The following is a 26112-nucleotide window of genomic DNA, read 5'->3' as shown; positions in this document are numbered from 1 at the left end:
TTTGTCTGCAACTGGGGCGATGTTCCCCCCGCCAAATCTCTCTCTCTCTAGCCTACCTTTCGGCGCAGACTTATCCTTTTCACTTTCGCGTTGGTAATCCTGAGCTTTAGTGTAATACCTCTTCAAGTTATTGATGGATAGAGGCAATGAAAGGCTTCGCTGAGCGCATCGTGTATTGCAGTGGTGATTTGGATGATTGCAGCAGCAGACCGAAAGTGGGCGTGGTGGGAGTAGAGCTGAACTCACGTCGGCCAGCCTTGTCATTGAGGTAGAGAGACAGCGGGGCTTTTGTTATTCCACATGATGCATCCAGAGGATTCGTAGCGCGACGACTAGAGTTTCATGAGTCGCATCCTCAACACCAGTTGTAGACCGCAAACGGCGAGCATTCATGCCCACTTTAGCGGTGCCTGTGGGGCCAGGACATTTTACGCTGTCAAGCACGCACAGCAAAGGTTTGGGGAGTTTGCAAGCGATCTGGTTGCTATGTAGAGTGGGAGCATAGTTGGGAGAGGAAAAGTTTGATTCCTCGGCAGCGACTCAGGTCTGGGCATGTATGGGATTACGAGCTCGACGGATGCGGCTGCAGCTTCGCCCGTCCGTCCCGGCTTTGGTCGAGGCCGAGGCCGATCTGGATCTCCGGCGAAGCTCCTTTATTCTCTGTTACATAGTCTCCTAGATAGTTTGCCATGTGCCTGCGGGCTTGGTGGCTGCCGTGATCCGATCTCGGCTACGTCATAGCGCCGACGCCCGCTTTCGCTCACGCAAGAAAGAAGGTGGGGTTCCCGAGGGGTCGCGCGAGAGTCAGCCTTCATGAGGTTAGCAGTCCTCTTCTCGTGGAAACCCACCCTTACTTCAACAAGCATAATTTAGCCGGCGCTTTGGCAATTAATCAGCTAAGGAGCTTTTGCATTGCGAATATCCGAGCATTTTGAGCAAGCGATGCATAGCGGCAGGAGTATAATAAGTCGAGCTCCAGCTGCCGCCGCGGCGATCAAAGCTCTGGCATCATCTTCCGTGCGGAGCTCCACTTCTTCTGCTACTCTTATTCTTCCTTGCCGCTCCACTACTACCGCCTTCTCTTCTTCCCCAACCCCACGGAGAGCTAGCTTCGTTCGCGCATCCTCCACCATGGCCAACATTAACACGCCCATCCCGAGCTTGAAGCTCAATGACGGCAACTCGATTCCCATGGTAAGTTGATGTCTCACAGCACTGCAGCCAAGCACAAGCCATCGGCGTCAATGAGATGCTTACACGACCTTGGCTACTACTGCGGGCTCACCGTCAGCATTTGCCTGCGACATGCTTAGCAAATGCTGACACCCGGCACACCCGACTCGCGCCCGCACTTCCCACATGTCCTGGTTCCTGGGATCTCAGCCCACGCGACCAATATGATTCCGAAACATGAGGGCTGACATTGGTATGCACCATTTGATTGTAGCTCGGCTACGGCACGGGCACAGCGTGGTACAAGACGGGCGATGAATCGCAGATCGACCGCAGCCTGGTCGAGTCGACCAAGGTGGCCATCAAGCTCGGTTACACCCACCTCGATGGCGCCGAGATGTACAAGACGGAGCCCGAGCTGGGCCTGGCCATCAAGGAGAGCGGCGTGCCCCGCGAGAAGCTGTTTGTCACGACCAAGGTCTACGGCAACCTCGCCGACATCAAGGCCGCCATCAAGCTGAGCTTGAAGAAGCTGCAGCTGGACTATGTAGACCTGTGAGTTTGGCATCCACATGGGACCCCACCTGTTGTATTTTGCTTTTTTTTCTTTTACTTTCCTGCTAACGCAAGGATGCGTGTGCTTTCCCACCCAGCTACCTCATCCATGCCCCATTCTTCGCCAAGTCAGACGAGGAGCTGCAGGCGAAGTGGAAGGAGATGGAAGAGGTGCAAGCGGCGGGCCTGGCCAAGTCGATCGGCGTGTCCAACTACCTGCCGAAGCACCTGGAGGCGACGCTGAAGACGGCCAAGGTCGTGCCCGCCATCAACCAGATCGAGTTCCACCCGTACCTGCAGCACTCGGCCCTCATCGACTTCCACAAGCAGCACGGCATCGCTACCCAGGCCTACGGCCCGCTCAGCGCCGCCACCAAGGCAAAGCCTGGCCCCATCGATGAGTTCAGCGCTGCGCTCGCTAAGAAGTACGCCGTCAGCGAGGGCGAGATCGCTCTGCGGTGGTGCATCGATCAGGACGTCATTCCGATTACGACGAGCTCCAAGGAGCAGCGCTTGTCGGATTACCTGCGCGCGGCTACGTTTAAGCTGACGCCTGCGGAGGTGAAGGAACTGAAGGAGTTGGGCGAGAAGAAACACTACCGTGGCTTCTGGAACGACATTTTCTCGCCCGAGGACAGGTCTTGAGGAGGGAACTTTGAAATTGGAGAGGAAATGATGCTGTAGAAAGTTGATGAAATAACGAATGCTGCGTAGAGAACATCAGTTGCTTCACTACGAAAAATTGACATTTGTACCTCGATCAGTATGTTGAAGACGCATAGTCATACCTGAATGTTTTTCATGAGCGCCTTCAATGAGCGCTGTTGCCTTTTTTGGTCCACCATCTATATATTTGCCTGACATTTGGAAGGGGTGAGCGACCGACCTATCCCTTCTCAAATGATGCCGGCATATGATACGGCGTGCTCTTACTATGCGATGTCAGAATGGGCCAGGGCATGACTGGATGCGGCCACGACTTTAAGTGACGCAGGGACGCGGGACGTTGTCACCCACCGCAGCACGCGCCGGCGATCCTCCGACCGACGCCAGAAAGTGTGTGCTGAGAAAACTCACAAACCTGCGGGGCAAATCCGCCATCGAGTCAACTGCAACTTTTTTGCGGGCTCACACAAGACACACAACCATGCCGCCCAAGTCGAAAAAGGACGGCCCGCAGGACGCCGCCGACGGCGCTGCTCAGGTCAGAAAATTTCCTTAGAACAAATTCATCCAATTGCGCGCGCAACTCTGACTGGGATACATACAGCCCGCCGCAAAAGCCGTGCGCAAGCCGCGCGCCGTCCCGCGCAGAAAACCCGCTGATACAACCACCGCCGCCGCCGCCGAATCGACCGCCACCGCATCTGAGACCCAAGACCAGACCGCTTCAGCTGCTGCTACCGCCGATCAGCACTCACAGAACACCGACGCCCAGGTAACGACCAGGTCCGCGCCCGCCGCGCCGCAACCACAGCAGCACAATGGCGAGGCGACTACGGCAAAGAAGCGCAAGCCGCCGCAGCGGCGGCTGGACGACGGCATGGACAGCGTGCTACAGCCCTTCTACTACGGCAAGTCGCTGACGGACCCGATCAACACGGCCGAGGACAAGTGGAACCTGCTGCCGGCATTCCTGAAGGTGAAGGGTCTGGTGAAGCAGCACATCGACTCGTTCAACTATTTCGTGGATGTGCAGCTCAAGGAGATCCTGCGCGCGAACCAGTACGTCTACTCGGACGTCGACGACAAGTTCTTCTGGCGCTACACGGACGTGCGCGTGCTGAAGCCGTGCCGTGTCGAGGAGGAGAACGTGCGCGGTATTCAGAGCACGATTACGCCGAATGAATGCAGGTTGCGGGACATGACGTACGCGGCGCCGATTGTTGTGGATGTGGAGTATAAGAAGGGAAATGTGAAGGTTAAGAGAAAGGGCATTCATATTGGCAGGATGCCGATCATGCTGCGCAGCAATAAGTGCCACCTCTGGGGCAAGTCGGAGGGGCAGATGGGCCAGCTCGGCGAGTGCTCGATTGATCCTGGTGGATATTTCATCACGAGGGGCCAGGAGAAGGTCATTTTGGTCCAGGAACAGCTGAGCAAGAACCGTGTCATTGTGGAGTCGATGAAGGGTATTATCCAGGCCTCCGTTATCAGGTATGCTGGGAGCTCCCAGAAGTCGAATTCCGGGCTTTTGCTGACCAATTTCTTAGTTTTACGGTCGACCGGAAGTCCAAGGGCTACGTTCTTTTGAAGAAGGGCCTGCTCTACCTGAAGCACAACACCTTCACCGAAGATATCCCCGTCGTTATTGCGTTCAAGGCCATGGGAATCCAGTCCGAGCACGAGATCTTGCTTTTGGTGGCTGGTGACGATAGCGCATACCAGGACGAATTCGCTGTCAACTTCGAGGCGTGCTACAACGAGAAGAACGAAAGGATAAACACGCAGCACCAGGCTCTGGAATACATTGGCCAGCGGACGCGCCAGCTCAGGAAGCCCATCGGAAACAGACAAGCCAGGAATATGCAGCAAGAGGCCATCGATGCCATCTCGAACATGATGATGAGTCACGTCCCGGTGGTTGGCATGAACTTCCGTCCGAAGGCACTCTATATCGCGTACATGACTAGGAGGGTTCTCATGGCCATTCATGACCCGAAGATGGTGGACGATAGGGATTACGTCGGAAACAAGAGACTGGAGCTGGCTGGACAGATGATGGCGCTGCTATTCGAAGACAGCTTCAAGAGCTTCAACTACCAGTTCAAGGCCGCCATCGACAAGATTCTCAAGAAGCCGAACAGGGCCGCCGAGTTCGACGCCTACGACCACATTCAGACGCACGGTTGGAGCATCACCGCAGGTATGGAACGAGCAATCGCCACCGGCAACTGGAGCTTGAAGCGTTTCCGCATGGAGAGAGCCGGTATCACACACGTTCTCAGCCGTCTCAGTTACATTTCCGCCCTTGGTATGATGACCCGTATCACTTCTCAGTTCGAGAAGACGAGAAAGGTTTCGGGTCCTCGTGCTCTTCAGCCTTCGCAGTTTGGTATGCTTTGCACTTCAGATACTCCTGAAGGTGAAGCCTGTGGTCTGGTCAAAAACTTGGCGCTTATGACGCACATTACGACCGAGGTGCCTGAGGATCCTGTGAAGCGGATAGTGTTCATTCTCGGTGCGGAGGACGTTCAGTCAGCAAGTGGCACTGAGCTGTATTCCGATGGAGCCTACATCATTTTCGTCAACGGTTCGCCCTTGGCATTAACCCGTGAGCCCAGGCAGTTCTTGAACGGCTTCCGTAAGTTCCGTCGCATGGGCCGCATCTCGGAGTTTGTCAGCATTCACATCAACCATCACCACCGCGCTGTCCAGGTTGCCACGGATGAAGGTCGTATTTGCAGACCGCTCATTGTGGTGGAGCGTGGAAAGTCCAGGGTGTCTGCACGATACCTCAGAGCTTTGCAGAAAGGAACCATGGAGTTCGACGACTTCCTTTCCCGTGGCCTTGTGGAGTACCTGGATGTTAACGAGGAGAACGACTCGAACATTTGCATCTACGAGAAGGATCTCAAGGAACACCATACGCATCTCGAAATCGAACCCTTTACGATTCTCGGCGCCGTCGCCGGTCTCATTCCCTACCCCCACCACAACCAGTCTCCTCGTAACACTTACCAATGTGCCATGGGTAAACAAGCCATTGGTGCCATTGCTTACAACCAGTTCACCCGTATCGACACTCTTCTCTACCTCATGGTCTATCCCCAGCAACCCATGGTCAAAACGAGAACGATCGAGCTTATCAAGTACGACAAACTTCCCGCCGGACAGAACGCTACTGTCGCTGTCATGTCCTACTCCGGTTACGATATTGAGGATGCCCTGGTCATCAACAAGGCTTCTTGCGACAGAGGATTTGGTCGTTGCCAGGTTTTCAAGAAGGCGACCACAACACTCAAGTCGTATGCCAACGGCTCTCAAGACAAGATCACGGGCCCTGAAAGGAACGCCGATGGACCCATCAACCCGAGGCACAAGAAGCTCGGCGAGGCTGATGGTATTGCGGAGGTCGGCATGCTCCTGGAGAAGGACGACGTCTACCTCAACAAGTTCGTGCCTGTTCAGACGAACCCTGTTGGTCTCGAGGAAGGCAGGAGGAGGCCACCGCAGGAGTTCAGACCAACAGCCATGAGCTACAAGCTGCCCGATCCCGCCTACGTCGACAAGGTCCTGCTCACCGAGAACGAGAACAACACGCCCGTCATCAAAATTCAGACCAGACAAACGCGCCGGCCCGAGCTGGGTGACAAGTTCTCGTCCCGCCACGGTCAGAAGGGTGTCGTCGGCATCATCGCCGAACAGATCGATATGCCGTTCAACGACCAGGGCATCTGCCCCGACATCATCATGAACCCTCACGGTTTCCCGTCTCGTATGACGGTCGGCAAGATGCTGGAGCTGCTGTCCGGCAAGGCAGGCGTGGTCAGCGGCGACCTGCAGTACGGCACGTGCTTCGGCGGCTCTAAGGCCGAAGACATGTCGCAGATCCTGCTCGAGGCGGGCTTCTCGTACTCGGGCAAGGACATGCTGACGTCGGGCATCACGGGCGAGTGCCTCCCGGCCTACGTCTTCTTCGGCCCCATCTACTACCAGAAGCTTAAGCACATGGTCCAGGACAAGATGCACAGCCGTGCGCGCGGCCCGCGCGCCATCCTCACGCGCCAGCCGACGGAAGGTCGTTCGAGGGACGGTGGTTTACGTCTCGGAGAGATGGAGCGCGATTGCCTTATCGCGTACGGCGCCAGTCAGCTCCTCCTCGAGCGCCTCATGCTGAGCTCTGACGCGCACGAGTGCGATGTGTGCGAGCGGTGCGGTATGATGGGGTACCAGGGCTGGTGCCAGAGTTGCCGGAGCAGCAAGGGCGTTGTGCGCATGACGATTCCGTATGCGGCGAAGTTGCTGATTCAGGAGTTGTTGAGTATGAATGTTAAGGCGAGTTTGAGGTTGGGTGATGAGTTTCCGGTGGAGGAGTGAGTGAGTGGGTGGGTGAGTTGGGTTGGAAGCGGATGGTTGGGAGGGAAGGGGTGAGTGAGTGAGGGAGAGTGGGGGTGATGGTGGAGGTGGAGAGTGGGGTAGGGTCGAGATGCGAAGTGAAGGGCGGCGGTGGTGGGATGAGAGTGACCTCGCGCTGGCCCTTCCTTTTTCTTCTTTTACTTCGATATGGTGGAGGGTTTCTTCATGATTTCAGGGTCTATGCATAGCGTGGGGTTGGCATTTGGGTGGCGTTTATTTTTCTTTACTTCCAAGTTGCTGGATGGTAGTCCTATCACAGAACAAAGATATCGACGAAGTATGAAACTGATTGCAAGTATTGTGGATAAATGTTTTCACCCCTTTGCGAGGTTCCACACTTCACTAATGCAACTCAGGGCTCGGTGGACGAAAGCATTTGTTGTTTCTGATGTTGTTCAACATCGTTGCGGGATGCTGTGTGCTGATTACTGATTACGGGAACACAGAAGGTGATGTGTATTCCCCAGTAGGAACGGCCGAAAAAGGCACAAAGACCAAGCGAAAAGTTCTCGTGAAATTCGTCCACGACGGATCTCACCCAGTGAGAGCATTGTGGAAGCTGTGCTGGGATCGTGAATCTTCCGAACAATCCCTCGGCTGAATATAAGCGTAGGGCGGCGAGCCGTGCTTCACTTCACTGCTGGAGGTCACCCGCTGTCATGTATCATGTCAGAGCGGCACATGCTGCTTCTTCACCCCGCGGAAGACTGCACTTGCCGGTCATGGGTTCGAGGTCTACGCTTTTGCGGCGCACGGGACCGCTAGGCGCATTTCGGATCCTCGAACCTATTTAAGCAGCGCGGATGCAGAGTCGTATTGTGGCTCGTGGCGACCTCTCAGAAGAGAATTATGAAAATCGAAAAACCTCGATAAGTACTTTCTGGGTTCCGTGGGGCTCAGGGATACTCATCTTTGCAACACTTCGTCTTTTCCGGAGGGTTATTCTATTAGACTGCCAGTAGCTCAACATCATGCTATAGTGGAGACGATTACCATCATTTCCACATCAGTATCATCATTGATGCTTGATGGCGCTGTGTATCAAGTTGTGCAGCCACGCGGTTCTCAATCTTAGTATTGGAGGCGAAGAAAGGACCAACTCCGAAGTTGGTGACGTGACCAGCGTGTAGGAAAGGCCGGGGCCAGTAAAAGAGCATACCATGCCTCTTATGGCTCGGTGGCTGGAAAATAATCTACGGAGTGATTGTGGTCCTATGCTTATCTTTTATACTTCTTAATGGCTGTGGCCCGTGAGGCTATGAGCCGTTGCACCAGGTGATCTGCGAGACATGCAGTCATCCGCTGCGCCAACCGCATAGCACAAGCATAGCTTCGACTAAGCCACATGGTATGAGCTGGCTTGCCGCCCTCTCAGGTGAGCACTCCCATGGCATATGAAACTGGCCTCTTTGGCGGATAGGCCGTCGACATGAGCACCCAGCGGCGACAAAGTCAGTAGCATCTTGGGTCATACTCACGCGCCCCTGGCTGGAAATGCCAATCAGGAACTCCGACAGGTCAGTTGAAGAGAGTCAGGTGTCACAGATTCCGGCGCGCACATGTGACATGGGTGGCCAAATCCCGTATGTTGTTTTCATATTTAAACAGGCTTCTAGCGGGTCTATTGCTTGACCGCAGGTCTGAGGCCACGAACTGGCTGAACAGAGGGATGACGTGACCCGTACACTTGTTTTCTGCAAGAGAGAGGCACGCCTTTTACCTGAATGGTGTGTGAGGGTGGCGCTCGGAGCTGGTTCACCCGCTAAGAACTTTGCGGAAGGACAAGCAGCGTCAGAGGTCTCCAAATTTCATCATCTTATTTTGATGAGGCTGTGCCATGGCACTCCTCATACTCTTCATAATTGCGCAATTGTGCATGCCTTTATCGTTAATCTGGGACTCTAAATTTCGTCAAGCGGTGTTCGCATTTGTGCTTCAATGCGGGCCTCAGTTAGGTTCTCACCCACCCGCCTGAGGAGGTGAATCTGCTCTGGCTGAGCTTGTCTGGCTGAGGTGCTGAGTCGGCTCAACATGGGTAGGCAACGAAGTTGGAAAGTCTCCAACAAAACACAGACTCATCATGTATTTCTGCGAATGAGCCACCTATGTTGCCATGATGCGGAATTCTGAGTAGATCTATTCTTGGAGACAGTTTCGTTTTCCTCAGCAGCAGTAACACCATATCGGAATGCGATTCAGAGCACATAGCGCTCTTTTCTTGAGCCACAAGATAAAGGCAAAGCATATGCTCCCATCGAAGACAAGTAGAATTGATGATCGTCATTAATTGCTATTTCAGCCCTGTGAGTACATCTCATTCATGGAGTATGTCACTAAGGCGTATGCACCGCAGCTTCAGCTCCTTTCAGGAGATTCAACATCTTTGGCAAAAGAGAAGAAGAGGACACAGGAAGGAGCACAGTATCTTGTTGTTATTGTTCTTTTTCCTTTTCCCCCTTCTCCCCTTCAGCGAAAACTCGACAATGATGGCTTAGATAATTCGGGCGCTATTTTATAAGACCTTAGTTCAAGCACGAGCAATGCAGCCACGTGAAACAGGGACCTAGAAGTCAGGTTACTTACCACGGGATGTAGTCAATATGGCTGCTTGTTAAAGGCACTGCCGAGCTTCAAGATTGAATCAGCCCAGTCCCTTGAGGACGCAATAAGACAACTACTTTTCACTTCCGAAGTGAAAAGTATCGAGTCGCATTTCACTGTTGTGTCCCTTTTTTCTTTCTTCTTCGTTATAAATTCGCGAGATAAAAACCACACCAACACCTCCCGAGGCGTCCTCAAGATGACCAATCATCAGATAGCATGTCTGATGGCGAGACTTGGAAAGCTATAGCAATGATTTCATACAGTAAATACTATTGATTCTGTGTGTACATCATTGATGAAAACTGGTGGACTTGGTATAATGAACTCATAGAGAGAACTCTTTCCATAGCAACAGGCACACTGGACGTCACACAACAATCAACTCATGAAACCAGCTCGGACCCATTTTATCATCTACATCGTGATTTTATGCTTTGAACATATATGATGATTGCAGCATTAAAGCCCCATGATTATATATCGTTCGTATAACCCGTGGTTATCTGGACATTTACTGAAAAGGGGAGAGAAGAAAGTGTGTATGTCGGTCAGGTCCGTGACATATCCGCGAGGTGCCACAGGGAAGTATCTTGCATCTCCGACTGAGGTCCTCCATGATTGTTAGAACAGTCAAATATAAAGCAGCGGTATGGGTAGTCTGACGGCTTGCCGGCGTGTGATTGACTTGCATGAGGCTTGACCACCAAAGACACATGACACGCTCGCCATGCCATCATATTTCTGCCAGCGTTCTTAAAAGGAACTTCGATTTCAGGTTTGTTTTCTCTGCTAATAACCACTGATTGGGAGGTATTTAATAAGCTGGCACCGAGAGCAGTTTCAACTTTTTCGTTTGTGCTGGTGGCTTGAGGCTCCAAACGGAAGCGGAGCCGGACTGCAGATTGTCTATTATTTAACATCCTCTTCACATTGAATTAATGCAATGCATCAATATTTCGAAATTATGATGAGCTTCATAGCCGTCTCAATGATCCTCAACAACGCCATTAAGTTGAACGGACTATTGCGCGGCCTCAAGATGACCCATCAGACTGACCACGCTGCCTTGAGACACGTTAGGTGAGAAGACAAGACCCAACAACAAGCGAAAGTGGGTGGACAAGAATCTGCGTGCTGGAAAGAGTAGAAGAAAATGAATCAGTGCTCTATCGGAGACACTACTCAACCTTCGGGATCAGATCAGATATTGAAATAATGTCGTATTTTTGGGTTCTACTTTTTTTTAAAAAAAAAATCGATAGGGCATCCGAAAGTGTACAAAGTGCACGGGGCCCAGCGGATCGTGACGCAGGGAATTCAGCGCGAACAGGCATGCAGCTAGCGAATGATGGATATACTGATGCTGGAATGTGCACATGAATGAACATGTGGGTCTGTTTCCGGTATTGGCTTTACTGTATAAGGCTCACGTGCGAGGTTTCCGGGAGCGTGTCACACTACAGAAAGATCCTGGCATTTAATAGCAGTCGAAGAGATTTAAAAGCTCACATTCATTGCGTGGAATATCACGTATATTCAAGTGCTCAGTGTTTTGAGTTTGTAACTCAACCCGATCCCATTTACACTTTTTCTGCCGGGTGTTGGATTGACCCAGTGTGGGTGTCCCCTCGTATTCTCTCAGCCTATGTCAGTCAATTGCGACGAGGAATACATCGCGATGATTAGATCACTATTTTCAATAAATGATGAAAGCTTGCAGAAAATTTTGTTGTGGCTGCAGCCAGGACATGATGAGTTGATGCGTATCCTTTTGGATGTTTCTCTCGGTGAATTCAGTGTCTCTAAGCAGACTGTTGCATTCAATGCCCCCAATCACGCCATCCCAGCGAGGGGTAGTCATACTTACGTCTGTGAGACTGAATTGGGGGTTGAATGAAGAAGAGGTGAGGAGACATGCACGCTTAAATATGTGACGCTGGCCCCTCTCCAAAGAGTGAGTGACGGTAGAGGGACTGAACGAATGGCGGTACTGTCCGGCTTGACAACATGATGATCCAAGGCATAAAAGAATATTAGGCGGTGTATGTGCTGTCTGTCGAAAGTTTCCGAGTTCTACACGGTGATGCTTTCCGGGGCAATGTGGGTTGCCGAGGAAAGGAACCTATCTTAGCTATTGTGTCACTCTCTGCGATCGTGCAAACGCGCCCTACACTTATGAGCCAACCCAATCTTACAGCAGTAATTGAAAGAAGAAAAAGGAGTGCATGGGCATATCTATCGTTATTCACTTCTACATGCATATTTACATGGCAGACGGCCACTCCGAAATCTTCCCAGACGATGGTCCTCGTTCCACACCGCCTCGCAAACGGGAGATTATGAGAAAGCGGACATTGAAGTGACAGGGCGGGAACCTACATCCCCTCGCGCTCAGGAAACTCCGTTTTGGGACATACTAGCCGCACTGCAAACATGTATCCGGCACAGCGGGTGCCGAAAGATTCGAGCCTTCCGAATCAATTTCCATGTAAGCTCATTAAGTAGTCATTTGAAGCTACCATCCGGATGTAGATGTATGTTTAAAAATTCCGCATCTGTGTCGGGATAGTAGCCTCAACTACCTACGCAAATCGGGGATCGTTGCTCTCGAAGATCATAGCGATGAACAATTTCTTTTGGCACCTACGTGGCTCTTCCCCAGGAAGCCTCGGAACAGCGAAGGCAACCGAGTATATGGCCGCCAGACCACTCCGGAGACAGCGATTGTTCGGCGGGTGAGAAAGCCGAATGGTGGAAGCAGAACTGGTGTAGGTGATCGGCATCTGTCTCTCCTTCCCACTTCGAGTTTAATTGAAGCGTTGAGACAACTTGACAAGTACTCAGGCGCCCGGCATCAGCAAACACCGTGCAGATATGTTTCGGTATTGGCGGCCCGCGGAAACATGCATTTTCTTTTGGCCACGGATGCTTCCTGATGATTCATCTATGTTCGGCCCAGGACGGAGGCATCGTTCACGCGAGGACGGAATCAGTCTTTTACTTAACGCTGCTGCTCTCCAGCAGGGTGAAGTCATTTCTGTGTGATGACCACAACGTTGCCTCCTGAGCATCCGTGCCTCTCACTACAGGCTACTCTCACACAGTGTAAAAGAAACGCCATCGTTTGCTACATATTTTGCACATGATCAAGTGAGTCTTATATGCCGTCTTGGCTTTTATGACGAACTTACCAGCATATTCCGAATTAAAGCATGAATTGCAATGCTACAATGTATAGACGTAATTCAATTTCGGAGGCCCAGGAATGTTTGGTGAATAGATAGTTGAGATTTGATATAGTACAGGGTGGAGTTTGCTTCGTGTAGCCGAAATAATTCGCCCTCGATGGGAAACTATCTAGGCTGCTGTGGATGACTGAGCCAAAGATAGGTTGCATGAGATGTAAATCATTGTTAGAGAGAGGAAGAGCATAGAAGCACGTCTTGCCTGCATATTTGTTAATTCTAAGTTGAAGGTTGATAGATAAAACACTTTCACGCAGGAAATGCCGTAAAGCTTTGTGTGCCTGGAGGATCACCTGAGACAAGACGTTGATGTCTCATCCAGAACACATACCTCATTGTTCAATGAGCAAGAAATCACTCATGGCTTCTCTTCTTAAAGGGAAACTTTCAACTTGCAACTGTTACCACGCAGATCTACGACCTTTCCTGCAATCCTCTCATCACCAATAGCGTCTTACAAGCCTATCACCACCAACAACACATCACAGCCATGGACTGGATCCTAAACATCTTCAACTTCCGCCGCAACACCCACCTCCAGCGCCTAATTCCCCGAGAATGCGACGGCCTCATGCGAGCTCCGCGCCCGACCAACCCACAACTCTCCCAACCATCTCCACTCCGCCACGTCGAACTCATCGAACCCGCCCCGCTCTCTCCACCCCTCCCGCCTCCACCCAACTCACACCCTACCCCATCACCGCCGCTGCTGACAATCCTCCCCCTCATCGCCCGCCTGCCACTCTCACCAGTAGTCTCACGACCAGACATCTACCACTTCTCACATTCCACCACCACCACCTCCTTCTCCTCCTCCTCACCATCATCCTCACCACCACCACAGTACACCCCGCCGCCCGCCTACACACCCACCACCGCTTCGGACCCCCTCTACCCAGGCGTTTCCACCGCGCCCTCCGATCCACCACCCGGCTATTCCACCACCACCACCTCGTCCGCCGCCCTGGCCTCTCTCCGCGCCGCCCTCATCCAGCTGGACACGGCCATCTACCTGCACCACGTAGCCAGCACGGGCAGGGACGACGACATGGCGCCGACGAGCCAGCGGGCGGATGGAGCCGCAGCTGCAGCAGCCGTCGACGGGACTATCACTGCCATAGATGGACAGGAGCAGCAGCTCCATCACGTCGGCCGGACGGTCCGTTCAGGGGGCAGTAGTAGTAGGAGTAGTATCAGCTCGGACGAGAGCGGCGGCAGCAGTAGCAGCAGCAGTGCCGCCGAGCTGATCGACTTGCTGCCCTTCCTGCTCGAAGTTGTGTGGACGGAGGTGCACGCGCTTGCGGGGGAAGGCTTTGTTTGAGAGAGGAGGAGAGACAGCTGGCGATGGTGGCGCGAGAGAGGGGAGCGAAAAGAGGGGAAGAAAAAGGAAGAGGCGATGAAGTGATGAGATGTATATGTTTGTTCTTGTGTTCTCAAAAATAGCAGGGCTGGAATGGCCAGTGACAGGAATCAGGGAGATGAGAGAGAAAAAGTGTAGATACGAGTGCCATCATTATTCTCCGCACGTAGCGAATCGGAACTCACGTGTCCATGAAGAAGCCGGACATGCTTTGAATTTTTGATATTCTTTCATTGATTTCATCAAGGCCTATGCAGCTTGTCTCATATCAAGCTATCTTGCTTGCTACAACATAGACCTGCCTTTCTGCCGCTATACATTGTAGCATGCAGGAAAAATAAAATAAAAAAAGACACAAATATATCGCACAGCACCCCTTATTTGACACGCGCCGCTCAAAGCGTCAAACAGCTCTGAGTGTTCCCCATGAAAACGCGCTGCGCCGTTCCCTTGACCACTTTTGGCCCCCCCGCTAAATAGAAACTCAAAAGAGATGGCAGCAAATACACACATACGCAGACCGCAGCGGCAAATAAACCAGAGTGAAGGTCTCATCCCTCCCCCCAGCACCGTGAACCCATCTCTCGAGAAGGAGGCCGTAAACTTGAACAAAAAAGAAGAAATGAGAGGATAGCAGCGGGGTATCCCGGGGGTATCGTTTAGAAAACCGCACACACTTCACGGATGCGTGGTCCCAGAACTGAAGGTAATAAAAATAGGCCAGTCCGCCAAAAGAAATGAAAAGGGAGCAGCCGTGACAAACGCGCCTGAAGGATCGACTAAACACGCAGACCACGCCATGGATCAATGCGGGTAGTGTGCTCTTTGAACAAGAGCCGATAGGAAGGAAAAATTGGAGCAGTGTCCGGAGATAACCCATGCATCATCCCTCTCGAGTGCTCTGTGAGCTCGTGTGTTGCCGTGAGAAGGGTAATTGTTTTTTTTTCCTTTGCAATCCTGACGCCGAAACGCTGCAAAACGCCTCCAGATTTCCGTTCAAAAGACGGAAGCCCAAATGCTCACAATTTGATTTGCAACTTGTAATCGACATTTTCCCTATTCATCCATTCGTTGAGGAAAATGATTCCCATTCGCACGGCTTGAATGGGGGACGTATCTGGCCCAAGCGGGAGGTTGTAGTTGCCCTCTAAGCTGCCGAGCTCCAACTTCTCCCAGCTTCTAGGATCGCTCTCGACATCAACACCCCTCGCCCGGCCATTCCATGTCTTGGGATAGTTGGAGATGAGATCCTCGAAGGGCAGCTTCGATCGAGACTCGGCAACCAATGTCGTCATGTTTTGGATGTACTCGCTCATCGTTGAGAGGGCTTTTTCGGTTGTGAAGGCGTTCTTGTCGCCGCTATCTCCCGGCTGAGGAGGACGCTGCGCAACTAACGTGGTAATGCGGGCGCAAATGATGGCCCCAAGCTGAAGGCGCAGCCCTTCGAGATGCGGGAATTCTTGGCAGTTGTTCTTGAAGAAGCGGAAGAGAGGGAAGAGAGTTCGCCAGCTAGCATTGAGATCGGTTGGGTGATGGGAAAGGTGGGATTTGTAGTCCGAGGCATAATATGCCGCCATATATGAGCTGTCAAAATCAGTCAAGACGCCGCGCTGTTTGTGACCTTCAGGGATACTTACAGGATGCACTCTACGCTCATCACCGCACCTCGCTTACGGTCCTTAAGCGAAGGTTGGTTCCTGGGATCACATAATGATTGTGATTCGTGCTTGAGGCGCCGACCAAGCTCGTTGAGCTTGCGAGAGTGTGTTGTCCAAATCTGAGCCTCACCAGGCCTGCCGTTGATACTAGATGTCGGGCCTTTCGCATCACTCGGCGTATCGGCTGTCTGGGCTGGAGTGCTTGTCACACCGTTGCTATCGTTTGAGACGGTACGTATCATGCCAATCGACTTGGCCTCTTTTCGTGGTGTGAGGTACTGAGATTTCTGGCTGGGCTTGTTGGGAAGAGACGGTGATTGAGTTGATGGTGGTACCGGTGTCCGTGGCTTTTTGTCCAGATCCAGATTGGAAGGTGCTCGCGGTCTCTTTGGAGGAGGGGCGTCTACAGAAGAATCCTCTGCAGCGCGGGGGCGCTTTTCTGCTACGTGCCGCGCTTTGTTATCCTTTCCATCCATGGCGCTTAGCAGACCCGATTTCCGCGAGCCATCCTTGCTTGGCAATTCTTTGTTCCTGGAAGAACTATCCACTTTCCGTATTCTTTCCGGCTCCTGCGAGTCTTCATGTGGTAATTCTGGTTCCTTCTGGCGCGCTTTCCGCCCAGGTGGTAGTTTGAGGCAACGCTCAACATCTTGTCTCCGTTTCCTGCCATACTTAAGCTTCACAATAAGCTTCCGCGGCTTGTCCTGGGGTGGCTTGGCCATGCTGGCACTTGTCTGCGAAGGTACTCGTGCATGCTTGGTAGGTAATTTGTGATCGGGCTCGTCCGCTTTGGAATTCGGAGGTCTCTTCTCTGCTGCCCGAGAAGTTGTTTTCGAAGGGGTGGAGGACTGGTTCGCCTTGATTTCAGGACCTAGCAATGGCGTGCCAGACTTGTGTTCTGATGAGATAGATGTGCTGGAACTATTCCTTTTGTGTCGTTCGGCGAGCTTCTCGAGTTCGGCTTCAATGACGTCGGGAAGTGTTGGGGAAAGCAACGGTGGTAAGCCCGTCGTATTCGGAGATGTAATAGGGGAGATAAGGGGCGGCAGGCCATTGTTGTCGGCGTTTCGCGAGTTCTTTGTCGGTGGCGGGGTAGACCGGTTTTTCTTCACCGTCAAGGGTTTTTCTTCCTCTGTCTCGGACATGGCACTTGTCATGCTGTGAGCGGTGAGAGTTCAAAATGTGTAGCAGATCAACTCACAAGCTAAGATCATCCCTCTTCGCAGACTTGTGCGCACCGACAGGCTTGTCTGGCAAGCCCCTCGACTCGTTGACGGCGGTATCCTTCTTCGACTGCTCCTGGCTCGAGCCTGGTTTTGGCGGCAGACCATTTGCCTGCTTACTTTTGCTGTAGGCTGCCAGCGAAATCTTCTTCTTGGGCACATCACTGCGCGGTGTGCTCGTGCCGCTCGGAGCGCTCTTGGTCTTCATGGCGGCGCGGCGATCCCTCTCCTCATCGACTTCGGTACGGCACACGAAACAGCTGTCGGCGTGGTCACGGTATAGGAAGCTCATGTACTGGAGGCGCTCCTCACTCGGATCGAACGGGGTGTTCCGACACCAGCTCTCGGCCTGCTCCCGCGACCAGTGGTGGTAGCGCGGCTCAGCACACGGGACGGTGATGATGTACGGGGCGTCGGGGATGTTGGTGCGGATGCGTTTGAAGACTTGGTCTAACTTGCGCAGCTCCTCTTCATCCTCGGCCGCCAGAGAGGTCGAGGACACGGTAGTCTTGGCTGCTTGGGTTGTGGGCGGTGTCGTGTCTGATATGGACATTGCTTGTGAAGCGGGCGGGTTGTGCGACGTTCGGACGGGACGTGGAGAGGCGCGGTCAGGGCGGAGCTGGCGCGTGTCGGCGTGTTCCTGCGCGAAAGTCAGCGATTGAGCGCGCGGGAGCATGCGACGCGGTTGCAGCGCGCTCACTTTCACTTCGGCCACTCCTCCGCGGACTCGGTCACGGGCTGGCGCTGAGCAGCATTCTGTCGGGCACCGCGGAGCTGGGCCAGATGGGCGCCGTGGGGAGCGCGAGGACGGCGGCGGGCGCAAGGAGCGGAGAGCGAGCGGCGAGAGGGGGTCGTGATGGGTGCGTCGCGGGGGTCGCGAAGGTATCGTGAAGCTGATGCACGGCGGTGACGAGGTGGACGCCAGGCCCCAGGGTGCTCGCGGTCTTGGCGGGCGGATCCAGGACGGACACGCGATGTTGCTCGCCCGTCGCCCGCTCGCACCCGCAAGCGCGCCTTTGTTTTCCGCGTCACATTGCCCTGGAGCGGCCTCGAAAACCCCCAAAACGCGAGCGCATCTCTGTCGACGCGTGCCTGCAGCTTTCTTGTCGCGTCCTCAAGAACCTAGGCTGCACGTTGCCGCCGTCATGATGGCCCTGACCCTCGTCCCGCATCCCGCCTGCTGCCCATCAAACGCTTGCGCCGATCCTTCACGTTGCTGCGATCACATGCTGCAACCCGCGGTTTGTGCAGTTTGTCGAAACCAAACTAATTGATCTAACTAGCTACTCTCCGCATCCAATGCGCGAGTAATTGTCCGGAGACTCTGCGAACGCCGGGCTCGTGCTGCCGGATGCCCGTGCGACGTTACCTACGTTAATCAAACAACCAAGTCCACTTTTGCCGCGACTGAGTGCAGGTAATAGGATTCAAGAGCCCTTAATATGGCTCTGTTTGACCTAAAGGCATGTGTGACGCCCCTCCAAGCCTGAATCATGCCGGTGCGGAGACCGCACGCCCGCCGAATCACCCGTGCCTAAACGGGCGCTACGCGAGCTAGTGAGTTAGTTACTCTGGGGAGACTCGTCACTTCACGACATCTCATGCTTCTCTGCTGAGCTCTCCCCAGATAGCATGCTCTCGGCCTCTTCGGTTAACGCCGCAGCTATGGACCGTTGTAAAGCCGGAAGACCTTGAAGCATTCCGAAAGGTGGGACATGGAAGTGATCGTACAATGTTTGAGTATTTTGCTAGACAACACCAATTTTAGAGTTCGTCATCGTCCGTCGTACTCTCGTCGTCATCTTGTACTACCGTCCGGGTAGCCGGCGCCTTCTTGACGGGTTCGTTACGCGGCTGCTTGCTCTGATTCCTGGGGAAGGGCAGTTCCCGGCGTGGCGGGAGTGCTTCCGGGCTTTTCTGGCGGTGAGAGCTTTGGTTCGGTGTCGCTGTCTCAATTGCTTTGCCTCTAGACCCTTCGCTGGTTTTAGACGGACGGGAGGCAGGCATTGCGTCAAGGTCGTCGTCGTCATCATCTTCGTCTTCGGTCGTCTCGAGGTCAGACTGCTCGGTGGCAGGCTCCGCGATCTCCTCTTTCACTTCCAACTTGGCTCTGGCGTCGTCATCATCCACGTCCATGCGTGAATCGAGCTCAGAATCGGAGTCATGGACAGGTGTCTTCGCGATCGCTTTGCGCTTAGAGGCCCGGGAGGGCCCGGCCTTGCGGGGCCGGGTGGTATGCCTCGTGGTGCCCCTGGCCTGCTCAACCGCGGCCGCTGTTCCGCCGTTAGCATTTTTCCAAATTGGAGCGTCCAGGGACGGCGCACCTGCGGCGGGATCCACCTTTGCTCCTGCAAGCAGACGTTGCTGATCCCGGATTTTTAGCTTCTTCGCATTGAGAAGGTCCTGGAACTTTGCAAGGAGCGCGCCCTCATGATCCTGCTTGGCCTGGATCAGGTCGTCAAGCTGCGATTTGAGTTTGTTAATTGTGACCTGCTGCGCCTCGCACTTGTTTTGGAGGTCGCGAGCGTCGCCACGAGCGACAGAGGCGGCGTTGACGGCGATCGCGGTCCATTCGAAGAATTCAATTTCCGTGTTGCGATCCTCCGGCAGTGGGATCACACCTAGCCGTTGCTGTGGGCGGCGTCAGGTCATGTAAACAAATGACGTCAGCGCCCCAACTCACCGTGATACCCTCGATATTCTTTCGCACTGTGAGCTTCAGCTGCTGATCAATCACGGACGCGACGATCTCCAGGTTCTCCAGCAGCTTCGCGTCATCCCCATCCGCTGGGTGTTGTAGGAGGCCGGAGCGCAGTATTACTTCCCACTCATGATCGTCGCTGGCTCTGGATTTGAAATTCCTGATTTGAGCCTCGCGAACTGAGCATTTTCGGGCCAGGTCGTCAGCGTGAAACGCGCGCAGACGTCAGAAGCGGGTGATTTGGCTACTTACCTGAAGCGGCGAAGACGTTCTCGCCCTCGGTGCCCACGAGCTTGACGTCGAGCGGCTCGGGCCCGGCGGATTCGACGGAGAGCAGTGCGTAAGCGGGAGTGGCTTCATCGACATCGGTCCTTCGCACGCGTAATATCCTCTTCGCAGCCATGGCGTCGCGGCGTGACGGAGGTGGAATTGGCAGTACGAGCCGGGGCGCACGGGAACGAAGCCGCCAAATTTTTTTTTTCGTGTCGGGATGCGTGCTCTTATGAAACCGGAACGGTTCGAGGGTCGCAGGCCGAGGATGCCTGGAGGATCCTTGCGGCTTTGGTGTTGGCGGCCTGCTGCCTGCCTGCGGCCTTTCCTGCGGCCAGACGCTCGGTGCACGGCCGCCAGGAACAGCGGAAGCGTGGGGTTGTGAGGTCGGCGGCACGCGGGCTTTGCCAGTACGAGAGATGCTCCGGGCGCGGAAGCGCGCATGGGATGCGGCACGCCAGGCCGACGCGAGCGGGCGCAGCGCGCGCCTCGCAACCGGGCCAGCTCGCGTCAATGGCAACTACAACAAACAGCACGCCAGGCATCATAGAAGGGCCGCGGCGTCCACATGCACCTGCAGCGGCGGGCCGGATTCGTGATCGCCGGTGCCTGGCCCGGGCGTGTTGACAAAGTGGAGCCCTGAGCAAACGACGACGACTCGCTCAAGCCGGTTGGGTTGGGCAGGCCTGACGGCGAGGCTTTGCACACTTCCCAGTCGCGCGCAGGCGACGTGCACGCGCGGACCACCCAGCTTGGCGCAAGACCCTTGTGGGCGTAACGCCCGACCTGGCGACCTGCCACCGCAGTCGATCGCAGCACTTCCAACCTCAAATCCTCCACCCTCCCGGGCTGCGCGCCCCAGACCTAAGCATGGCCTCGCTCCACCGAGGCAGCTTTCGCGAGCGCGCCGACCAAATGTCGCCACACATCGAGAACTGGGACGACGACGACGACTTCCACGGCGATCTCTTCGCCCAGAGCGCTTCGTCGCACGCCAACCTCTCGCGCTCGTCGCGCGCCCCGTCGCTTCGCTCCGAGTCAGCCGCAGGCGAGGAGGACTGGCAGGTCCTGCTCGCGCCCAACGACGAGGCCTCCACCAAAGATGCCATTTCCTCTGCCAAACATGCCGGAATCCCCATTCCCACCACTGTGCCGTCCTCGGCTCTTCTCGGTGGTACCATTAAGCGTCTGGGAAAGAAGCCATCCCGGCAGAAGATCCACCAGGACGATGACTGGGCCGACGACCTCGAGCTGCCCGGTCCAAGCTCGGGCACCCTCAAATTAAAGACTCTCCAGCCGCCTGCTACGCCTTCCCAAGACGACGATGACTTCGACGATTGGGCTGAAGGTGGTTCCCTAGGCATTCGCTTTGGTGGCACGCGGCGCGACACACGCACCCGTGGCTCCTCCGTTTCAGCCGCCATGAGCCCCAGCATGGGTAGTTGCATGACCCTCGAGAGCGAGGATGACGACTTTGGCGGCTTGCTGCTTCCCAAAGAGCCCATCGACTTCAATGCCATTCTGCGCAAGCGCCAGGACGTCGAGACCGACGATGAAAAGACGCCCCAGCCCGAGCCGCGCCCTCCGCAGGAAGGCGCTACCGAGCCCGAGCGACAGGAAGAGCATGAGGAAGCTGCAGAGGCCGCTGCGCCGCTTCCAGATGGAGAGACCGCGCCGCAGTCCGAGAACGAGACCCTACCTGATCCGCAAGGCGAGCCGCCGGCTGAGCCAGAGCCACAATCTGCACCGCACCCAGAGCCGGAGCAACCCTTGCCACCTGCGACCCTGAAGTCTGTTCCCGAGGACGACGACTTCTTCGCTGATTTAGACATGGGTTCTGGCGATATATTGGATCCCGCAAAACTAACTGTTAACCGCAACGTCAAGGTCAATTCAAACAAGCCTCAACCCACGGCGAGCGTTCGCGCGACCACGACTCTAACCTTCACCGACAAGCCGTCCGTCTCCTCTACCTCTCGCATCCCGAGGCCAATGGTCCCTGTGGCTCCTCGGTCCCGTCTTGATCCCGTCTACGAGCCGGGCGCATTCCATCAAAACCGTCACGGTCGCATAGGTCCCACTACAACTAGCGCCCAATTGTTGAGAGCCAAGCGGTCTGCCCCAGTGCTTCGCAGTGACTACAAACCAAGCAGCAAACAGCCGACCAAGCCTTTTCTTCCTGCTGGCGTATCGACAAGGCAGTCGCAACACATCACCGCCAAGTCGTCTACCGGTCAGCTTCGTCGCGATTCTGATCCCCGCGCTCTGTCGCCCACCCCGCGAACATATTCTCGCCTCTCGCGCCAGGTGGAGACACCAAGTCGGACCGGAAACAGAAAGGACATTGCTCCTGCTTCGCTCGTCCGCGAAGCTGCAACCAAGCGCATGTTCACGAAGCCCGCGCGGAAGCGCAATTTTGGTGACGGCTCCGAGCTTGATGCGTTTGATGATCTACCAACTTCTGTAACCAAGGAAAGCAAATACGTCAAACAACCTTCCAACCGTCAGCCATCGAAGATGATCAGACAAGTCAGCCACAGCAAGCTGCCAGTCAACCCCGAGCGATCGCAGCAAAGCCCTCAGCCTCCGCCGACGCCGAAGAGAACGCTCAAACGCGAGAACACACCCAGCTTCGCACGTGACACCGCGTCAAGTCGCATAGCCAGGGAGGAACGACTAGGTGGGCCCAAGCGACGACCGGATTCCGGGCCATTGATGCCGATCAACACTAACTGGAAAGCTCAAGTCGCCTCACGCAACCCGAGTCCCCAAGCGCATAGAAAGAAGGGGACGGGGCAGAAGCCCTACCTCATCAAGCAGATGAACACGCCTGCAGTCAAGAGTATGTGAAACTTTTACCGTTGATTACGGATTCGGATACTGACTCATATGCAGACGAGAAGGGCATGACGTACAACCCCGTTCTCCATCGTTGGGAGGGTAACGAAGCCGCACTCCACCGATTTTCTTCACCTGTGCAGGAGATTAAGCGTCCGCGTATCGCCTCTCACCACTCATACTCGCATTCTCAACCTCAGGCTCAAATCTCGAGTCATCAGCACACGCGTTCGACGCCATCATTCCCGACTCCGGCGGCTGCACCGCACGCGAGCTCGCCACCGCGGCCAGCTCTTATCTCTCACATCTCATCCTCTCGTGGCGTTCAGATCGAGAAAGGCATGGTCTTCGATCCTCGCAAGATGTGCTGGCTTAAGCTTGACCCACGCCATACTGGCCCACTGTCTCCTGCCGCCTCGATTGGCGACGAATCTGATCCTTTCGCCGACATCGAGGACCTCAAGGATGACATCGACGTCGGTGCTGGTGCTGGTGGATACTTCTCCATCCAAGGCGGCCCTAGCGTTGCTCAGACTCCTATGGATACCTTTGTGTCTGAGGAGTTCGACCTTGGACCCGGCTTCATCCGACGCCAGCGCGAAGAGGAAGAAGTGTGGCGAAGGAGAGTTGAGGGCTGGGTTGGCGGGAGGAGAGAATATCTTGGCGAAGATTGGCGATGGTCAATCAGGGACTTGTCCATTGAAATGGCCGAGCATCTCCCAAGGTAGATATATGACGCCACCACATCTGGTTCTGACCATTTTCACGTCTTAACGGCCACCTCGATCACCCGAATACCCTCACGACATTGCATGGGGTCTCGCGACCTCCTCATACCCAAGAGAAGAAAAAGAAATCATGGTATTCGGGAATCTACATGTGTTCCCCGGTGGCGTTATTGAGTTTGTTGCTTTTTTTCCAATTTGCTTTTTCTGTTCGAGTGCCACGAGTTCCCTTTTTCGAGTTACGAATCTCATTTCAGGTCTTGGATGGGATTTGGGATGCGGTTCTTTCTGTCATCAAGGGAGGGGCGTGGGAAAAAAAGGAATTCGATGACCCGGAACTTTAACGACCTGTTCACGACCGCGATACACCTATACAAAGCCTTAACGACCGGATACGACCTTGCGAGAGTTTATGATGATGACGGAGAATTTCTGGGTTTCTTTTTTCCGCTTTGTCTCATTGTCCTGATTTCAGTGCTTCTACCTTTCTGAGGCCGAGTCGATTTTGATTTCTTCATTTCGTCGAACTCGAGTATAATGGAGGAGGCCGACCTGTGTTATTTTTAAGATTCTTGGGGTGCATGCTTTCATCGTGGGGAAGAGTAAGGATGATCGAGAAGTCTGGGAAGTGGAATGGCATTTACTGAAGGGATTATGTGGGCTTGAGGGGGGTTAGAGCTGTATTGGAAAGGCGGATTGAGGAGGGAGCCGTAAGAGAACTTGCATCGGTATTTGTTTGATGATCTCATTTTGGATTGTTCACTGATGGAACGGGACGGGAATGGCTGGAGCCGGAAGAGCATATTTTCCTCTGCATCTTGCTACTTTTCGTTTTGTTCTTTCCATTCATGCCGGGTTGCTCGAGATACCTCTAGGCTATTTTATGAACTGCTTTCTGCTTTGGGTAATGTCTACTTGGGTCAAGGTGATGGGCTTGCACGGAACTGTAATATTCTCTTGACTACGTAGGTAAGGAACATAGGATCCTTCGCACCATTGTAGCTAATTTCTGTCGTTACTTAGGTAGCTTCCGCTCCATCCGTAAGTCGGGTGCCTTTGCTCGCGAATATAATTACGGAAGATCACTTCTTTTGGCAGCTCCGTTTCACTGACTCAATTTTTGGACCCCAGGATTTCCAGATCGTCAGAAGTTAACGAGGAATTGAGTTTGGGAGCTATGCTAGGAACAGGAGCGAAATCGACACATCACCACCCGAACTATGGCGCAGTTTGATCGCCCTGGCAGACCCTTTCGTCCGCATTTACGATACCGCAGCCGACACCATGCCGCTTCCTTCAGCCGAGGGATCTCTAGTTCGGGCATCAAAAAGCCACGTACTATGCACGCCGGCGCCTGGTCACGGACCACCACGCTAGATCGCCCGGGGCGGGCGAAGACGCCATGAGGCGGCGAGGCGACGGATCAATAGGAAGCGGGAATTTTTGGGAAAAGGAAAAAAAAAGTAAAAAAAAAAAACAGGAGGTGGCAATGACGAGAGTGTCCACCAGGCAACGGCGCAGGGGCCATGAAAGGTGTGCGATGGTGGTTTCATTGAGCGAGGCGGTCGTAATGTGACAGCTAGTAGAGCGTTCGCCTTATTGGGCTCTCTCTCTTTGTCTTGGTTTTTGGCTCTCGTTTTACCCCGCGAGTTTGCCTTTTTCGAAACTCTCTGGAAACCCGTTTGGCATTTCAGAGTATGCGTCGCAGAAGCGTATGCGACATCGTTATCTGCGTTTTCCCATTGGAGCGGGGCTGCAGCTTTCTGGAACGTGGGGAGGGGGGGGCATGCATATCTGCAATGGCGATTGCGAGAGTGGGTGCCAGCAGCAGCCATCTTCCGCCCCGCTGATCCCGACGACCAGGATGGCCTGCAGGACACATCCCCTCTCCACTTTCCAAGCTTTGTCTAGTGCCGACATGACACGCGTGTGTGCCGGTTGAGGGGGGGGACGCTGCTCCTCTGGCATTTCCACGTGGCAGTGCGAGTCGGCCCATGTGATTGGACGCCCCACCGCCAGCATATCAACGGCCGACACCTGGTATTCCTGATACAAAGCAAGACCATCTGCCCGTGTCGCCCGACTTGGGGTGACCTGCTGGATGCCTCTCGTCCGAGGGGCCCGGACGTGGTGCCACTGCGCCGCTCCATCGCGGATATGATCGTGTTTCCACATGAGGCAGCTTCCTGCCTCCTGCTTTTGCTGACCGCCCGTTGGCTTGGAGTGTACGAGACGATGCGTCGGGCATCCGCGAGCACCTGTCTGACGAGCTCACGTTTTGGGATGTCCGCTTCATGCTGCAGGCTTCAATGTCAGTGGCAGTAATATCTCAGGATGAGACGGGGCTGAACTTTGCTCACATATTCACATCGTTCTACTCGCAGCCACTGAATGCGTTTACTACAGGTCTTCTACCACGGTAGACTACGGGAATCTCACATTTCTACAAAGAGGCATTGCAGCCGACGACTAGCGTGGATTTATTTTTCGCTCATGGCATGGGTAAACTACATTTACATCCGGATGGTAGCTTCAACTACCCATACATGTTCTTTCTCATTGTTGAAAAAAAAAAAAAAAAAAGAACTGAGGCATACTTACGCCATGTTCGAAGGCTCTACTGTCCTTCGCGCTAGCCATCGGCTACAGCACCTCTCTGTATGTCCTGTGAAGTACGAATA

The 26112-nt window shown here is 54.2% G+C and overlaps 6 protein-coding genes across 6 annotated transcripts; 4 read left to right on the top strand and 2 right to left on the bottom strand.

Annotated features, from left to right (window-relative positions):
* Positions 1-1131: 1131 nt before the first annotated feature.
* LTHEOB_7121 (Aldo-keto reductase) lies at positions 1132-2373 on the top strand (the record flags this gene model as incomplete). The annotated part of the gene is made up of 3 exons (XM_035516453.1): positions 1132-1194; positions 1448-1728; positions 1827-2373. 3 exons carry the CDS (start codon positions 1132-1134, stop codon positions 2371-2373), a joined length of 891 nt encoding a protein of 296 aa, XP_035371568.1.
* Positions 2374-2875: 502 nt separating this feature from the next.
* Positions 2876-6768, top strand: LTHEOB_7120 (DNA-directed RNA polymerase subunit 2 domain 6; the record flags this gene model as incomplete). Its single annotated transcript, XM_035516452.1, has 3 exons — positions 2876-2932; positions 2999-3885; positions 3942-6768. 3 exons carry the CDS (start codon positions 2876-2878, stop codon positions 6766-6768), a joined length of 3771 nt encoding a protein of 1256 aa, XP_035371567.1.
* Positions 6769-13146: 6378 nt separating this feature from the next.
* Positions 13147-13977, top strand: LTHEOB_7119 (uncharacterized protein; the record flags this gene model as incomplete). Its single annotated transcript, XM_035516450.1, has 1 exon — positions 13147-13977. One exon carries the CDS (start codon positions 13147-13149, stop codon positions 13975-13977), a length of 831 nt encoding a protein of 276 aa, XP_035371566.1.
* Positions 13978-15035: 1058 nt separating this feature from the next.
* Positions 15036-17450, bottom strand: LTHEOB_7118 (uncharacterized protein; the record flags this gene model as incomplete). The annotated part of the gene is made up of 3 exons (XM_035516449.1): positions 15036-15600; positions 15654-16823; positions 16876-17450. The coding sequence occupies 3 exons, from the start codon at positions 17448-17450 to the stop codon at positions 15036-15038; spliced, it is 2310 nt and encodes a 769-aa protein (XP_035371565.1).
* Positions 17451-18661: 1211 nt separating this feature from the next.
* LTHEOB_7117 (DNA double-strand break repair protein) lies at positions 18662-20001 on the bottom strand (the record flags this gene model as incomplete). Its single annotated transcript, XM_035516448.1, has 4 exons — positions 18662-19170; positions 19222-19528; positions 19581-19777; positions 19851-20001. The coding sequence occupies 4 exons, from the start codon at positions 19999-20001 to the stop codon at positions 18662-18664; spliced, it is 1164 nt and encodes a 387-aa protein (XP_035371564.1).
* A 782-nt stretch (positions 20002-20783) lies between these two features.
* LTHEOB_7116 (Cytokinesis regulator) lies at positions 20784-23434 on the top strand (the record flags this gene model as incomplete). Its single annotated transcript, XM_035516447.1, has 2 exons — positions 20784-22710; positions 22764-23434. 2 exons carry the CDS (start codon positions 20784-20786, stop codon positions 23432-23434), a joined length of 2598 nt encoding a protein of 865 aa, XP_035371563.1.
* Positions 23435-26112: the final 2678 nt, after the last annotated feature.

This window comes from Lasiodiplodia theobromae, assembly GCF_012971845.1.
Source record: "Lasiodiplodia theobromae strain AM2As chromosome Unknown scaffold_21, whole genome shotgun sequence".
NCBI lineage: Eukaryota > Fungi > Ascomycota > Dothideomycetes > Botryosphaeriales > Botryosphaeriaceae > Lasiodiplodia > Lasiodiplodia theobromae.
This window is presented reverse-complemented; position numbering and strand designations above follow the sequence as displayed.